The sequence below is a fragment of the Ahaetulla prasina genome, chromosome 2 (assembly GCF_028640845.1).
Source record: "Ahaetulla prasina isolate Xishuangbanna chromosome 2, ASM2864084v1, whole genome shotgun sequence".
NCBI lineage: Eukaryota > Metazoa > Chordata > Lepidosauria > Squamata > Colubridae > Ahaetulla > Ahaetulla prasina.
In genome coordinates, this window is record NC_080540.1 from 120,980,019 (window position 1) to 120,997,751 (window position 17,733).

The 17,733-nt window shown below is 38.4% G+C and overlaps 1 protein-coding gene across 3 annotated transcripts in view; it reads right to left on the reverse strand.

Moving 5' to 3' along the window:
- MYH10 (myosin heavy chain 10) overlaps nucleotides 1–17,733 on the reverse strand; it is an 83,578-nt gene that overhangs the window by 61,349 nt on the left and 4,496 nt on the right. For all 3 annotated transcript variants that reach the window (XM_058168810.1, XM_058168809.1, XM_058168808.1), the window contains exons 2-4: nucleotides 15,525–15,897; nucleotides 10,903–11,059; nucleotides 279–306 (exon numbers count right to left, since the gene is read on the reverse strand). In XM_058168810.1, coding sequence (XP_058024793.1) covers nucleotides 279–306; nucleotides 10,903–11,059; nucleotides 15,525–15,869 — 530 coding nt within the window. In that variant the 5' untranslated portion in view covers nucleotides 15,870–15,897. The remainder of the gene's footprint in view (nucleotides 1–278; nucleotides 307–10,902; nucleotides 11,060–15,524; nucleotides 15,898–17,733) is intronic.

A 17,733-nucleotide genomic window follows, 5' to 3' on the forward strand; every position in this document is an offset into this window, starting at 1 on the left:
TTCTAGAACAGTTGAGAGGAAGCGAGTAAAATATTTTGTGGAATGGAAAATAGTCTCTACATGTTTTCAAATGTCAAGTGGTTCTTTGTAAGGGATGAACGTGTCAAACCGGTTTCAAAATTTGATTGCAATAATCTGTTCCCAAGACATTTCTTTATGAATATCAAAAAAAATTAAAATATGTTTTAAAAGCAATATTCAAACTGAGTTGAAAAGCTAGTATTAGCCTTTGTCATATGTACTAATTTTAAAAAATTGCACAAAATATATTTACTTACGTGCAAAGAATTGATTGGTCCTCACGATCTGTACAAAATAAAACAGAAAAAAGATTTACAGTTCTACATGTCAGCTACAGAGAAACCAAAATATCACTCTTTCCATATACTATCTCCTAAGGTGTCATTTTTCCATAATATCTGTTAAGGTTAAAAATCTTCATCTTTAAATAAAACAAAGACAAAACACTTATTGAACTTGTTTTTTCAGATCTAGCTTTTAAAAAATTGAGCTTGATTTTTTCCTAGTAGAAAGACACTCAACAAATCTTGTGGATTTAATCTAGTGTTCTCTATCCCTCTTCAGTCATTCAAAATTAAATTGATGTCTAGGAACAGAAATATACATTATAAACTCTACTATAAGATATTTTGCCTGAATTTTAAGATTAAGAGCATTTAAAACCATGTGTCTTGGTTTATTAGTAATTTTTTATCAACAAGAATGAATTGATTAGGAATGCAAATGACCAATTGGCTTAATTTGTACATTTTTGCATTTAGCATATTGGACAGAAAAAGCAGAAGAACAGTAAAACAGAAGGAAATGGGTTTACAGTTCTGCTCACAGCATAACTGCCCTAGATGAGCTCCATTCTTTTGAATGTTGCAGCTACTTTACTGTCTACTATCTCATATTCCCCTTCAACAGGGGTGTCAAACTTGCATTGTCACGGTGACATCACGTGAAGTATCAGGACTTTCCCCCCCTTCGCTAAATCGGGCAGGGCCAGCACATGATGCATCCGGCCCATAGGCCTTGAGTTTGACACCCCTACCTACAGGATCCAGTTGGAAAAGGATTATTTCCTCCTCTCCTCCACTGACGCAAAACACACACACACAAACAGGACCATACAACAGTCCTACTAAGTTGAGTCAAAATTCACAGACATAAGAGGAAAAATTGGATTTATACATCCTAACTGCCTAGATCAAGTCTCCAAGAAATTAGCATTTTCCCATTGCTCACCTGATAACTATTAATACACTTCTTTTAGCTATGATAAAACACATCCATATTGCTTACATGTAGCCATTTCTGATAGGATTTTCATATTCACAAATCTTCCAAAATGGTTTTGGGAAATAAGGGATTTTTCTATGGACATCAAACAACTGCTTTGGAAATAGTAGGCTAGTTAAATAAACCCAATGTCAAGGTTCCAGAAAAACCTCCTCTGCATGAAAAAAACTCAGAAGCCATTGTCTTTCAGAGTTCTTTACTAGCATAAGGAAACTGGCACACGATGAGTGAAATTCCAAAACTGAACTTCCGGATTCTTTTCCCAGTTATACAAACCCCAAGAGTCCCATCCCCCTAACCCCTTTGCTGGTCACATGGTTCAACGTTCGTCCACTTTATTCGAAACCTCTCGTTGCCACTCCTTCTGCAGATGTGAACACAATCCGACCTTGACCGCTTGAAGAATGTTACCATACCCCTCAACCCCCCTTCCTCCCCTCAGAGGAAAAATGTGGCAGCGTCTGGAAACCTAAGGCCTAGTATGGTTTCCAGGCCTGACACCCAATTCTCCTCTTGTGTCCTACTGCAACAGAAAGTTCAGGACATTCTATATACATCTAAAGCAGTGCCCTCCAACCTTTTTGGGTACAAGGAACTAGTCCTGTGAAGAAAGGTTTTTCCGTGGACTGAAGGGGGCGTGGTTTTGTGTGCTGCCTGCATCCTGTGGATGGGGCTTTGCTTATTTGCATGGACCGTTTTTATAAATGCCATGGACTGGTGCTGGTCTGTGGGCCAGACGTTGGGGACCCCTGATTAAAAGTGCTGTGAGAGATACTTGTTTCCAGTTGAACTCCCTTTTTAAAAGTTAAAAAAGAAAGATGTATTGGACATTACAATATTGTGCATCTGCTAAAGTTGATCAAAAGCTAGCATTTTTAGGCAGTTTCATAGTGTCTTCTCTTTTAGAACAGAAAGTTACAATACTCTAGAACAGGGATCCCCAACCCATGGGCCGCAACTCAGTACTGGGCTGCAGCCCATTCGGAACTGGGGCTGTAGAACTGGTGGGCAAGTGTGTGCATGCAGCTCCTCTTGCGTGAGAGGCAGGCGAGTGTCCCTTTTGCTTGCACAAATTAAGTTGTGTGGGCACACACGCTTGTCCACCACTCGCACGGAACCATCCCCTTCCCCCCCCTCCAGTCCTCAAAGCCAGAAAGGTTGGGGAACCCTGCTATAGAATATATTATAATGTGCAGAATAGCTATTAAACCTGTTATCAGAGTTCAACTTATGACTGAAAAGTGCTTAATTGGGGTATTATAGCATAGCAGTTACAATGTTTCCCTTTGACTTGGACTTAATGCAAGAGATCTTTGTATTCAGTAAAGGATGGCCTGATTTTGGGTTATAAGGCAAGGGTTAGATTTTTGCCATCCCAGGAAAGCCAGCTTTCCTCTTATGCCCTCTACAGAAAAGGTTTTTTTATCACTTGGCTATAATTGGACTGTGAAAAAAACTTAAAAGAAGAAAAGTAATAAAAAAGAAAGTGAGTTTTAAAAAAAGTGAAGAGAAATATTGAAGAGAAATATTGTGACTTAAAAATCTCTCTCTTTTCACTAAAGGCGCTCCAGCCACACAAAGAGTTCACAGAAGGCCATGGGCCACATCAATCCAAGTTGCAGTAATCAAGCCCCAAGTATCAGGAAAGAAGAGCTCCTCTGAAAATGCAAATCTATCCATCCATCTTCTGCTAAAAGTAGAAGGTTCTGCCCACACTACAAGCCCTACAAAAGCCTGCATTGTTAACTGTAGTGGCAGCTCCACTGAGTGGGCTGTTACAGGAAGGGAGGGTGCTTGACAAAAGCTCAGCAAGATGACATACTCCCATACATATCAGTTGATCCTATAGACTGTGTAACACTCTTCCTAAATCACCTCACTTATATGAACGATGTAATAGCCCTCCAATCTTCTAAAGAATACTCAAGATAGTTTTTAGTTTCCTGTGCGCATCTAGCAAGATCGCCTGCATCTAGAATCCAACATACAATCCACCTCATATTCTTTTTCCCCAACTAGGAGAACCGGTGGGGTAGGGGAAAGTCTGTAAACAAGAACTGCGTAAGGAGAGAACAATGAAAAACTTTCATTTTTTACTTCACTGAAATGGAAAGCCCCTGAGTTGAAGCCATGCATGACAGAGACGGAGCCAATAAATATCAAGTGTACTTTTTATATGGACATGAAGGTAAAAACTTAGTGGAAAACAATGCCACTAAGCAATCCCCACAGCAATCTTAGTGCTTTCTTGTCTATGTACTGAATACCTGCTATACATTTGCATGCAACTTGGCAAAATCGAACTGTTCTTTCAAGGGGAGCTGTGCCATGTGTCTCTCTTGGGGAAAATCAGGATCTTTTAGGACCACAGAAAGAGGGGCTTTACAGAGCAAGCAGTTAAGGATTATATCCCTAAATTGCTTGAAAGGAAGACGCCAATCAAAAATGCAGAGTTGTTATACACAAATTCTGGAAACAAGAACAAATCAAGCCAGTTGTATTGCTGACAGGAAAAATAACAATGCAGAAATTGTTGCAGCATAGAATTAGTCTAGGTTTGCACAACATATGTGAGACCTACCAAACAGCCTTGCATAGCCCACCAGTGTTTTTTGAAAATTCAACAAATTCACTGATGCCGGGAAGGATCTGCCACTGCCAGCTAGCTTTTTACAGCCACTTTTGCCTTGAAAAGTCATGCTGCCAAGAAGCCTTCAACACCTCCACGTCTTACAAACACTGTCAGCTGTATCATTGCTACCAAGCCAATAGTTACTAAACAGCTGGTTGGCATGTCAGTTAATCCTTTGTGGCCTGCAATTATTTTTAATGGAGTAATGTGGCCTTTTCCCCCTAACAACTGTGCTGGGTTGCCTTACTCTTTTATTATTCCCTCATTCAATTTCAGGTGATAAGACAGAAGCAAATCATTTATTAAATGGAACACGAACAGAGAGTCCTAATCTAATCTCTGGTGACTAAGCCCCTATGCTGAAAAATGTGGTCAAGAGAGAATTTTGCACTGTCCAGAGCAGATGATAGCTCCTTGCATGGAATAAAATGAGGCCTCTGAGTGACCAGGTCTGTAACCAACAAAATGGTCATGTAACCTTACACATCTGAGAGAGATGTGTAATAATATCCACGGAAACTATGTCTCATAGTCCAGAGGGAGAGGGGAGTAGTTACAGAAAACCAGCAGCAAGAGCTTTGGCCTAGCCACAGATACCTTCTGTCACCCTTGATCACCATTACTCCCTGAAGGTGCAACTTTTTGAACACTCCCTTATGAATTATACTTGATTGTCATGGAAGAATTGCAATACATCTTCCTTGGAAAGAAGAGGAAGAAATAAGTCACCACCATAAAACAGCTGTCCTTCAGTCACAAAAGAAAAGAATTTGTATGCGATACTTCTTCCCTGACTTCATCCATATGAGGTTTTATGTCTTTTTTTGAGAGCAGGCATCGGCATTTCATTTTAATGGTGCTGTTCTGTATACAGGTAAATGACAATAAAAACCTGCATACAGGTAAAGGAGAGTAAAGATTATCTTATTTTATCTTATTGTAGGTAAATCCAGCTAACAGATCTACTGCCAGTTTCCCTGACACTAGTTTCTTTGGAGTTTCCGTCTAGAAGACAAAACTATCAGATGTCAAGTTCAGGGTAGGGGGGAATAGACTAGGAATGTCAAATTAGGGCTTGCACAATAAAGAATCTGGAAGTTTATTTTCTGTGCTAGGAACATAGGTGATATAAAAATTGAAGTAGGAGAAAAACTATATCCCACCTGTTCTGATATTAACTGTAGGTCAATGCTTCCTGCAGGTGCTCCAAATTCTTGTGATCTGTCCACCCATCTCCAAGAAATGTCATTATTGAAATGCTTTATTTTTATGTATTTAAGTGATACATATAGTTACTTTTCTACTCAAGGAACTCTGAGTGGTGAACAAAAATAAAAAATAATCAACCTATACAACTCCAGTTTTAAAGGAAATTGGATTGAGGTCCTTAAACTTTTTAACATCAACATATCAAATAAAAAATGGGGCCTTTGTCTGATCTATAATTCAAACATGAACTCTTGCCTTCAATGAAATCATACCAGTAAACCAGGGGTGACAAATTCAAGGCCCGCCAGCCAGATCTGTCCCATTGGATGCTTATATCTGGCTGGTGGGGTCACCCTGGAAACAGCAAAGGACCATCCCGCGGTGCCTCTGACAGTAAAATCAGAGTTCGGGGGGGGGGCACACGCTCGTTTTTGGTGGCAGAGGGTTGCAGGAGGCTATTGTGACTGAAAATGGAGTCTACGGGGACAGTTCCGTTTACACTCGCAGAGGGCTAGCAAAGCAAACTAGAAGCAAAACCGCCATGCCCACCCATGCCATGCCCCCCAACCCCCGCCCCCCCAACACAACTCTGATGCAGCCCTCAATGAAAGAGTTTTACACCCCTGCAGTAAATCATCCAGTTTAAAATATTTGAAACACAGAATGGGAAGCAAAAGAAGACTCATAAAAATCTAGTCAAAACATCTAAGGGCTTTGAATCTTTGTAGCTATATGGTATATGTATGCATCATGAAGCACTTAAGATTTAATTTTAGCTTTTAAAAGCTTGGTGACAGTGGGGATGCATCTGCTTTCTTTGGAATGAAAAAAGTTCCTAATTATCTTGACACTATTTTTGGGTTTGGTAGAAATTATTTTAATTTGTTTCCGCCAAATTCCAAAGGCTTCAAAATTTACACCAAGACATTTGAAAACTTGCTGAAGTTTATTGTCTCCAATTTGCTATTTACGTTTACAGAATTCTGGTTAAGGCTTGAAGACTTCTCCTGAGGCCCATCTATATCAGCAAAAGCATACAGCAGTACTGGCAAATGCCTGTCATTATGTTTATTATGTTTAGGAGGAATTCCTTTGTGGTTAAGGCAACTACAGTGAATTCACATGATTAAAACAGAGATAGAATGCCATTCTGTTTCCCTCCTTGATGGACTGCAGCAAGGTAGCCAGCTCTACTATATTTCTAACTTGGATGAGTGTATTTTCATATAAACTCCTAATTAGGAAGAACAGCCACAGATCAACAGATGTAAGGGACAGCTTGCATCAGAGTCTGTCCCTTGGAATAGAATCAAATGTAGATTTTAAGCCAATGAAAGCAGTGTTTCCTACATGTGCTGCTCTGTATTAGCAACTGTTAAGATGCTCAATAGTGATCAATTGTAGATCTGCATTCGTTAAATCCTGCTTGCTTATCAGCTGAGGTTCTCTTGATTCATCTAGCAATTTGTAAGAAATAGGCATGTAATTAACTAGGTACATTTAATATGCTAACTGATTGATAGCATGAAGAATCTGTGCTGTTGCTGTTCCTTGTGATAGACCAGGGGTAGTCAACCTTTTTAAACCTACCGCCCACTTTTGTATCTCTGTTAGTAGTAAAATTTTCTAACTGCCCACCAGTTCCACAGTAATGCGCTGTATATCGTCGTCTGCGCATGCCTCTCGCGCATCGTGGATTGGGTTTTGGGGGAGGCGCCGGCTACCAGCTCTGCTTCTCTTTTACAACTGGGTAGTGTGGGGGGAGATGCGCGAGCTATTCTGGGATGAGGCTCTTTTGTTTGTGGTCACATTATAGTGCCATTTAGTTTCACTTACGTAACATGAACTAAATTTATGCTTGGGCGATACAAATAGTATACTTTCAGAAATTTAAATTGTCACGGGGAATTTTATGAAAACCTAATGAAAATGTTTTTAAATAATGCTATGAATTTTTTTTAAAAAGTCAATTAAATTTAAAAAAAGGAAAGTGCTTCAGTATCGGACAAAACCCCTACCGCCCACCAGGAAAGCTGGAATGCCCACTAGTGGGCGGTAGGGACCAGGTTGACTACCACTGGGATGAACAGTTACAATTTGGATCCAGTCAATTGGCACCTGGAGTGCATTTCTCTTTAGTAACTGATATCATCAGATCACAACTGCAGGTTTTTCCATCTTTCAGTTTGTTAATTTAAGAATTTCTCTAAAGTGGGAGAGTGGGGGCCAGACAGGGATGCTATACCATGCTAACCTTCTAGTCCAGATGTCCTCAATATATATTCAGCCTGGAGGGTTGAATAAATAAAGGGAGAATATACAGACTTGTCTCACTCCTTTGATAGCCTGGAGTTAATCTATTCCACCACGTTCCATCTGGATTATGGCTATTTGACCTGCATATAGATTTTGGAAGAAGTCAATGAAATTTTCTGATGTTCACATTTTTCTAAGCACATTCCCCATCTTGACATGGTCGAAATAACTGAAGATGAAGATGGTTCTATATTATTTATTTCCTTTCAATATTTTTGGCTTTCTCAATTGTCCAGTGTACATCAGCAATACTGTTCCTCAGCTTTTTCTAAAGTTTCAATATCCACTATCTCCCTTTCCATGCAGGTCTCAAATCTGCAATGAATGATTCTAAGTATTATGATAACATGTGAAATTAAGGATACTATGAAATAATTTACACATTCTGGTAATTCTCCTTTCTTTCATGCTGATATGTAGACCAACCTCTTCCAAACTATTGGCCAGTGTCATTCCTCAGATTTGCTGCCATGGTTTGGTTAGAACTTTACAAATTATTCTTCCATTTTTTGCTATATTTCTGTACATATTCCACAAATCCCTGTAGTCTTTTGACTTGAAATGACCCCAGTATTGATCTAACTTCATCTTCTAGAGAAAATAGGAAATGTTTTCCAAAGTTGGATGTTGATATCTCTACTGCACAAAATTTTTATTATGCACTTCCCTTTGTTTGATCTTTTAATTAGTTACTAGCTGCCCACTGACATCTTTTATCATAACAATTCAAGGTTGGAATCTTCTTCAGAGAGCAGAGATCTTTTGAAACCCTTTTGTTGCTTTGATTTAGCTACTCTATACAACAAGATGTTATTAGGAAATAATTTGAATAATTTGAAATGAAATTGGGGCTGCTCAGCTGCCATTTCAGAAGGGAATGGAAAGGGAGAGAGGAGTAGAGACAGTGAAGGAAGAAAGTAGGTAGGAAAAGAGAGAGGTAGAAGAGGGGGAAAGGAGAGGAAGAAGAAAGGGGAAAGAGAGAAGGTTAGAAAGGGGGGAAGAGAGGAGTGGGGAAGGAGGAGAGGAAGTAGAAAAGTGAAAGTGAGGAAGAATGGAGAAAGTAAAAGAAGGTAGAGAAGGGAAGAGGAAAGGTTGTGGAAGGAAGTGGTAGCTGAGCAGGCCCAAATAAGTAACAAATGAAAGTTAATGATTAATGTTGAATAAGAGACTGTACATTGAATATGTTGTTGAAAAAATGGAAATAAAACTTTTTTTATATAAAAAAAAGATGTTATCAGGATTAAAACTGCTAATAATGATCTGAATTCAATTCCCTGCCTTATAGGCAAGGTCTTTGAAAAAACAACCAAGACCTAATGTTGCTTCAATGGAATTGTGTGCTTGCATTCCATTTAAGCAAACACTGGGAAATTTGAGAGAGAAATTTCTCCTATCCATGCGGGCTGCACATTGCTGCCATAGAGATTTAAGATACCAGTGTGGCAAATGAGTTTTGTAGCCAGGCTGCCTACTGTTGTGGTAGAGTGAGGAAGCTTAAAAAAAGGGGGGTAAATGGAGAGAAATGGCTCAGGTACAGTTCTGGAGTACAGCTATGTTGTCATGATGGTAGATGGCTACTCTAGTTGCAAGCCAGGATTATTATAGGGTAGATAAAGACAGCATTCTTATTGGCTAAGTCTACTATATAGGTGTTTGGGATTGTGGAGGTAAACCATTTCCTCATTTTCTGTAATACATGCTGCTAGTTTGAGCTGTAAGATGAGAAATAAAACAGTTAGGGTTAAGTACAGAAGTTGTAATGTGTGAGCCCATGCTGTTTTGAGGCATCAAGTCAGAAAAAGCTTTTGGATGTAATCTGCGGGACTTTGCCCCAAAAGTTTTTTTTCAAGAGGCAACTGGACTTTCTTGCTTTTCTTCGAAGACGTTTCACTTCTCATCCAAGAAGCTTCTTCAGTTGAATTATTTCAGCTGAAGAAGCTTCTTGGATGAGAAGCAAAACATCTTCAAAAAAAAAAAAAAACCGGAGGCAGTCCAGTGACCTCTTGAAAAAGTACCTTTGGGACAACCATGACCTGGATGACTGAGAATCTCCATAGACATGCAGGAATTTGGGGAATGAAGACAGAGATTGCTATGCAGGAATTCCACTGGAATGTTCAGGTGTCAATCTTGGTCCCAGTGGGAGAAGAGAATGAAGATGTCAGAATTCTCCAACTAGCAACTTGCTTAAATTTATAGCTCATGCTGGCTGGGGAATTCTGGGAGTTGAAGTCCACCACTCTCCAAAGGGCCAAGTTTGGACACCCCTGCTATAAGGAGTTAAGCTGGTGAAAGTTTAGTGAAACTAACAGTTCTTAACTCTGAGAGGACTGGGACTGGGACAAATTCCATTACTTTTCCATGGCCTTCATAAGGATGGTAGACATGAAACGAATGGAAGGAAAAGTCTAGGATTTAAACTTAGGGTCACAGGCCTTTAAAAAGGGGATTGTACTGAAGTAGATAGATTTTCTGTTGTATTTATTTCATACTTGTTTGCAATAAAATATTCAATTAAGCTATGTCTTGCCCATGAGTCCATTGCCAAATAAACTAAACCGACCAGCTTTAGCTTGTACAAAGCTGAAGCAGGATAGCTCTCATGCACTGAGAAGCAGCACAGAAGCACCAGAAGTAGTGCACAATCCTATCCTACACGTGGGTTTGCACAGAGATTATGAAAAGAGGACTTACTTTCCTTAATAAAATATGCTACATCATTGACTGTCCAGGTGTAATAGCCAGTGCTTGTTCTTCTACATTAATATTACAAGGAGACAATTCTTCAAACATTTGCCAGTTCTTTCTAACATATTTAGGAAGCTTCTCTAGTTTCAATCCACATTAATATTTAACTGAATCATTGAGACAGATTCATTTACTCCCATACTAGTCAAAATCCCATCAGTTGGATTGAATGATAGATAGTCTTGTAGTTTGAGAGACTAATAGTTGCAACTTACTCTCCTCAAAGAATTGTTCTGGTATAAAAAACTAAAGAAACATAGAGAATAGCAGAAGGATTAAAAGAAAAATAGCACAATAATTAAGCCTATAGAAAGATACTACAATTTTTTAACTGCTATTACATTCTATAAAAATGTGAAATGCCTGCCTAGTCAAACATTGTGTCAAAAAGACACAATCTAACATCGATCAAAATTTTCAGCTATACTTCCAGATTTCCTGACAACTAACTATACTGGCTGCAGTTTATGGAATTGAGGTGCAAAATATCTGAAAATTCTTCATTTCACAATGGAAGGCCATTTACCATCCAAGAATTTAAGCCAGTCAGATTTTTAATGACTGAAGGATACAGAGGCAATGACATTTATTATGATGTTACAGTTTTTAATGTTAAATCTTCTATTTACTTTGTAATTCTAAAATGCTAAACACAATGTCAGCATATGACTTTTAATAAATAAGAGTCTTACCTTGGAGCATGCATCTATATGCAGATTCTGATATTGCATAAATATGTGGAGGCATTTCATGACGTTTCTTTCCCCTGTACATCTCAATGATGTTTTCAGAGTAAATGGGAAGGTTCTTGTATGGATTTATGACTACACAGAAGAGTCCAGAGTAGGTCTACAGGAAGAAAAAAAAACTGTTTATAGACTTCCTGATCCACAATCAAGAGATTGTTTTCTCCAGAAATAATTCCATCAAACTGGAGACTTAACTATTTTAATGTATGTTTAGAAAACAATATCAATGAACTGCTTCTGAACAAAATCCTGGTTCCAAAAGGGTATTACAGATAGTAATGGAAACTAAAGGTACAGTGAAAACTATTGCCAAAAATCCACTAGGGATGAGATTTTCCTTCAACTAGTTTCTTTTAAAAATACTGCTGAGACAACTAATGAGTAATTTATAAAAAGATAAGGGTAAAAAATAAGTAGTATATCATTTGGTGTAAATAAATTCAAATAAAGAAGTTTGATTGTTTAAAATAAGCAACCAGGCTCCAAAATGTAAATCAAGATTAAAAAGTTCAAAAGACTACAATGCCAATGCTTGCTATTTCAATAACACAAAAATAGAGCTAATAAATAAATGAGCTTGTAGGATTTCTCTGAACTTTTCCTCCTACCCTTGCTCTTCAAATTTAACATCATTAAATCAAGATGAAGCCTCTGAGTGATCAAGAGAAGAAAGTGGCTTGAAAGTAGAAAGACAGAGAAGTTCTTCCTTCTCTGATCACTACCTCAAAGCTGCTCTCCATTAAAAAAAAGAATCTGTAAGCAAAGAACAGAGAAGATTCTACCTGTCACATTATGATTTAACGATTAGAATTCTTGCAATTCTGAAAACTCTACCTAGAGTTGTTAATTTCTATACCATGGTAAATTGAGAGCACTAAATTTCAAACAGAAAAGAGGACTGGAATAAAATGTATAGTTGTCACCCAAGATTTAAATTTGGATGCTATGGTTCTTGTTTTAGTGTTAAAAATACATAATGACACTATTACCACATCAATTGTCTCCTGCCCTACAATGTGTTTTATAGACAGTTTGCTGTGGCATGAAATAATCAAGTAATTTTTTTCATATTTTGTACTACAAAACAAATGGAAACACGTAGCCCTGCTGTTTACAAAAGCAGATACCTAGCATTTAGATAAAATTAAAAACCTAGTTTTGTATTTCAGAACAGCTGTATAATGGCTTTGTTCAATTATTATACAATACTATACAATTTGATCCAACTGAGATTCTATCTACAGGTATCCTCCACTTATGACATTTCATTTAGCAACCATTCAAAGTTACGACAACGCTTAAAACTGTTGCAGCATCCTTTGGGGTCCAACAATCATGATGCTGGCACTTGGCAAACATCTCCCACAGTTCTAGTGTCCTACAGTCATGTTATCACCATTAGTGACTTTTCCAGCCAGCTTCTGAAAAGCAAAGTCAATGGAAATGCTGGCAGGGAAGTCACAACTCATGGTCATGTGATGTCCTGCTTAACAATTGCAGCAAAAAAATTGTAAAATCAGAAGCACTCACCTGTTGCCTCACTTGATGACTGTACTACAGCAAATTTACCAATCCCAATTTTGCTCATAAGTTTAGAACTACCTGTATTGAAATATCCTAAAGTATTCTTAGCTGTTATAAAAATGGCAATATTCATTTTAACTTTCTCCATCAGGTCAGAAATTTTTAATCTTTGCTTATGGTCAAGAACACAATGGGAACTAATGGACGTGTTCGCAGAGTTTAAGGAAGCCATTCCTTTTTATTTCCTTGCAGCTACTTCCCAGAGGGCTTTTGTAAAGCTTGCTGTAACACTCTCCATAACATCTGTAAGAGCTGTGACCATTCTGTACTTGTTAAAACTCAAACTTTTACAACTAAAACTTTCCCTTCACCAGTGAGACATCATACAAACATGATTCTAAAATCAGCCATTTTTTCTGTTTAACATTTAATCATTAAGTAGTTCATTGGAATTGGATACTCATTTTATTTAGATACTAAATAAAATTTATTTATTTAGATATTTAGATTTTATTTTAGATACTGCTACCTCATTCACAGAGCAGCCGAGTATAAGGTGCATCTTCTGGGAAAGACAGCTTGTCATGTGTGTGTGACAAGCTATGACATACATATATATATACACACACACATATATATGACATACATATATATACACAAAGTGAAATTGTAACATATTTTTTCTAGCATTTTAGCTACTATTTTAAGGTAAGTGACTCAGCATTCAAGAAACAAAATTCAGGCTTTAGCATCACTTGAAGTCAAGGTGTTTAAGTAGTACTTAATTATCAACACTTTATCTCTTCAGCAAGCTGAAATACGTTCTATGTTTGAAAATCTACTGTAGCTCTATTGTACCATAAGAATAGTCTAGGCCCATAATGGCGAACCTATGGCACTTGTACCAGAGGTGGCACACAGAGCCCTCTCTTTGGACATGCGCGCCGTCACCAGCTGCTCTTCTAGTTTCCACTTGTCTTCGCGCGCACCAGAGTGCCGGAAACCCAAAGACCAGCTGGCCATTGCGCATGCACATATGTGGGCCTAGACTATTTGCATGCGCACCGGCCAGCTGGTCTTCGGGTTTCCAGGGCACGCACATATGCACTTGCGTGCACATTTTGATTTAGGCACTTGGTGCTGAAAAGGTTTGCCATCACTGGTCTAGACTATTATCAATCTACATGCTGAAAAATATTACATTCCAGTACTGTATGTCTCAAGATGTGATACAAAGCTTAAAATATTGAGGGTTTTTAAAGCTGAAGAAACCCTATGCAGGTAATCTTTGGTTAATACATGTTAACTGGGACCAGAATGACCAATGCTAAATGATGCAGTCATAAAGCACAATGTCATGTAATTATGCACTTAGCAATGGCAATTCTGGCACTCCCTAGTTCCATCATTAAGGGAATCACCATGGGTCATTAAGCGAGGATGTCACGTGGTCACCATTTGTGACTTCCTACCATTGATTTTGCTGTTGGAAGCCACCAAAGATGATCACGTTGAGCCACCATTATGAGACATCATAATCATGAACCAGGTGCTGAGCACCCAATTTGCACCACATGACCACTGCAATGGAAAAAATTCCAGGGATTGGTAAGTACCATTTGTTCAGCATTGTTGCAAGTTCAAATGATTGTTGCATGAGTGGTTAAGTGATGACCAGGTGTAATCTAGAAATTCTCAAAACAAATGCTTGAATATATTTATTCTGTTTCTCAAGTAAAATAGCACATATCCACAGGGTAAGCAATGTAACTTCAGAGACTTCGCTTGGTATCTACTAGAAACCATCTCCCAAATTACTTTTTTTAGAAAATCCTTTTCATATTTTTTGTGCTACACCACTCAGAGTCTAATGCACAGGTGTCAAACTCGATCGCGTCACGTGATTTATAGTGACGTATCACAACGCTTTTTACCTTTGTGGAGCCGGAGAGGGTGTGGCCTGCACATGAGGCATCCATCCCACCAATTTGACAGGCCTGATCTAATGGAATTCAATAACCTTTTAAAGCTAATCAATGGAACCTTAGGTCCTCTTCGCTACCATAATATATCAACCTTGTATGGATACTTGTAAGAAGCTAACATAGAAGGAAATACAAGCTATATTGTTTTACAACTCATATCGATGGAAGACTCCACATTTTAACCTATATTAGACAAGATAACGTAGCAGTTACTGAACACCAGAAGTTAAAGAACAAAGTAAAAAAACAGATAGACTCTACTATTTACTAAACAAAATTTCTAATTCACTCCAGTCCTAATGGATTTGACAATAGTTTTTTACTTTGATCAATAATTAATAAAAATGGGATCTCCTGAAATTCTAGTGTTTTAAAATTTGGTCATAAATCATAGTGATTACTGACATGGACAAATTTGTTATGAAATATAATTTAGGATAGTTGCAGCAAAAAAACAACAACAGTTAATAGTTCCAAAACAATCTTTAAATTTGTAACTAATCAAAGTAGCTGTGAAATTCATTTATGAAATGCATATGGCTACCCATCTCACATAAAGTGACTCTGGGAAGCATACAAAAATTATCTACACTGCTATTTAGGTTAAAAATGCAAGACAATATAAATGTTTATAAAATAAAAGTGATTAGAAGTTAAACTTAGCACTGAGATTAAAATAAAAAATAAAAAGAACTGATAGATTAAAAAGTTATTTTCTTAGTTCTCAAAAGACAACAGAGTAGATAATATGGGGATATACTCTAATAAAAAAGACATACCATAACTGGGGAACTATTCAGAAGACCTATTCCAAAATAGCCAAGCACTCCACTTCAGCAGATGTGACAATCAAAGATATCAAAGCTCAGAGAAATAACAAATAAAACAAAATTTGGTGATCAGAATTAAAATGATAGTATTAATAAAGCAGTAAAAACCCAAGCTTACATTTAAAAATCAGTCTACCGACTAAAGCAGCACTTCCTTTTTGAATATTTGCAACCAATAAAGTTGATTTTTTGGTTAGCACATATCAGTCCAATAAGCATTACTTACATAAATGAGCCCAGAATAGTATCGATCCTTCAAATTATGAAGAACAGAGGCTTCATTTAAGCAGGTCAATTCCGCCATATCTTCTACTTTAGAAAATTTGGGAGGATTCATTTTTTGAATATCATCTTTGTTGACAACTGCTTTCTTTCCATTCTCAGCCAGTTCAACCAACACTTCATCTCCCCTCTCTTCTTTGATGCTGGCAGCTTCAAAGCCATGACGTTCTGATGGAATCCAGACTAATTTTTTAGCAGTCCAGTCAGCCTGGGTAGCAGGGTTGTAGATTACTGCTCTGTCCACAAAAAGATACCTCTCAGGGTCTTCCTGCAAAGTCCTTTGAGCCATTTTTAGAGAACTATCCCACAACAGGAACCTAGTAAATGTAAAAGCAAAAGTATTAGTTACTTATTAATTAATTATATAATTATTAGAGAACAATGAGAAAATGACAGAAGAGAACTAACATAACATAATAACAGAGTTGGAAGGGACCTTGGAGGTCTTCTAGTCCAACCCACTGCCCAGGCAGGAAACCCTACACCATTTCAGACAAATGGCTATCCAACATTTTCTTAAAAATTTCCAGTGTTGGAGCATTCACAACTTCTGCAGGCAAGTTGTTCCACTTATTGATCTTCTGTCAGGAAATTTCTCCTTAGTTCTAAGTTGTTTCTCTCCTTGGATTAGTTTCCACCCATTGCTTCTTGTTCTACCCTCAGGTGCTTTGGAGAATAGTTTGACACCCTCTTTTTGTGGCAACCCCTGAGATATTGGAACACTGCTATCATGTCTCCCCTAGTCCTTCTCATTAAACTAGGCATACTGAGTTCCTGCAACCGTTCTTCATATGTTTTAGCCTCCAGTCCCCTAATCATCTTTGTTGCTCTTCTCTGTACTCTTTCCAGAGTCTCAACATCTTTTTTGCATCGTGGCGACCAAAACTGAATGCAATATTCCAAGTGTGGCCTTACCAAGGCATTATAAAGTGGTATTAACACTTCACGTGATCTTGATTCTATCCCTCTGTTTATGCAGACCAGAACTGTGTTGTTTTTGCAGCTGTTGCACACTGCTGGCTCATATCTAAATGGTTGTCCACTAGGACTCCAAGATCCCTCACACAGTTACTAATATTGAGCAAGGTACCACAAATACGGTACCCGTGCATTTTGTTTTGTTTTTTTTGCCTAAATGTAGAACCTTACTTTTTTCACTGTTGAATTTTATTTTCTTAGTTAGCGCCCAATGTTCAAGTCTGTCAAGATACTTCTGTATCTTGAGCCTATCTTCTGGAGTGTTGGCTATTCCTGCCAGCTTGGTGTCATCTGCAAATTTGATGAGTTCCCCATCTATCCCCTCGTCCAAGTCATTGATGAAGATGTTGAAGAGTACTGGGCCTAAAACAGAGCCTTGGGGTACTCCACTGCATACTTCTCTCCATGTAGTTCCATTGAGGACTACACATTGAGTGCGGTTGGTCAGCCAGTTATGAATCCATCTGGTGGTAAACATATACACAATCACGTAAAAGGTAAATGTAAAGATTCCCCTCGCATATATGTGCTAGTCATTCCCGACTCTAGGGGGTGGTGCTCATCTCCATTTCAAAGCTGAAGAGCCAGCTCTGTCTGAAGATGTCTCCATGGTCATGTGGCCGCCATGACTAAACGCCAAAGGTACAGAACGCTGTTACCTTCCCACAAAGGTGGTCCCTATTTTTCTACTTGCATTTTTTACATGCTTTCGAACTGCTAGATTGGCAGAAGCTGAGACAAGTAACAGGAGCTCACCCCGTTACGTGGCACTAGGATTCGAACCGCTGAACTGCCGACCGTCCGATCTACAAGCTCAGCGTCTTAGCCACTGAGCCACCGCATTCACATAATTATATACAAAACATCTATGAGGGAGTGGCCTCATAAATGAATGTCCAATTCAGCTATCCAGGCCATCACCTCTGGCATTACTTTGTGCAAATCTTTTAGGGAACCAGAGAACAAATGTCATGGGCAGTCTTGCACAGTACGTTTAATAGTTTGCATATCGTCACAATAGCAACAAGGGGATTCTTTCCATACCCACCGATACAGGGGCAGACGCACTTCTTCCAGTATCACACCTAATTCTGTTCAATTTCAACCACACAGAGCAAGGCAGGTCAAAACCAGGTGGTTTGGTAGAGAGGTCACTGATGGCCAGGCCATAAGAA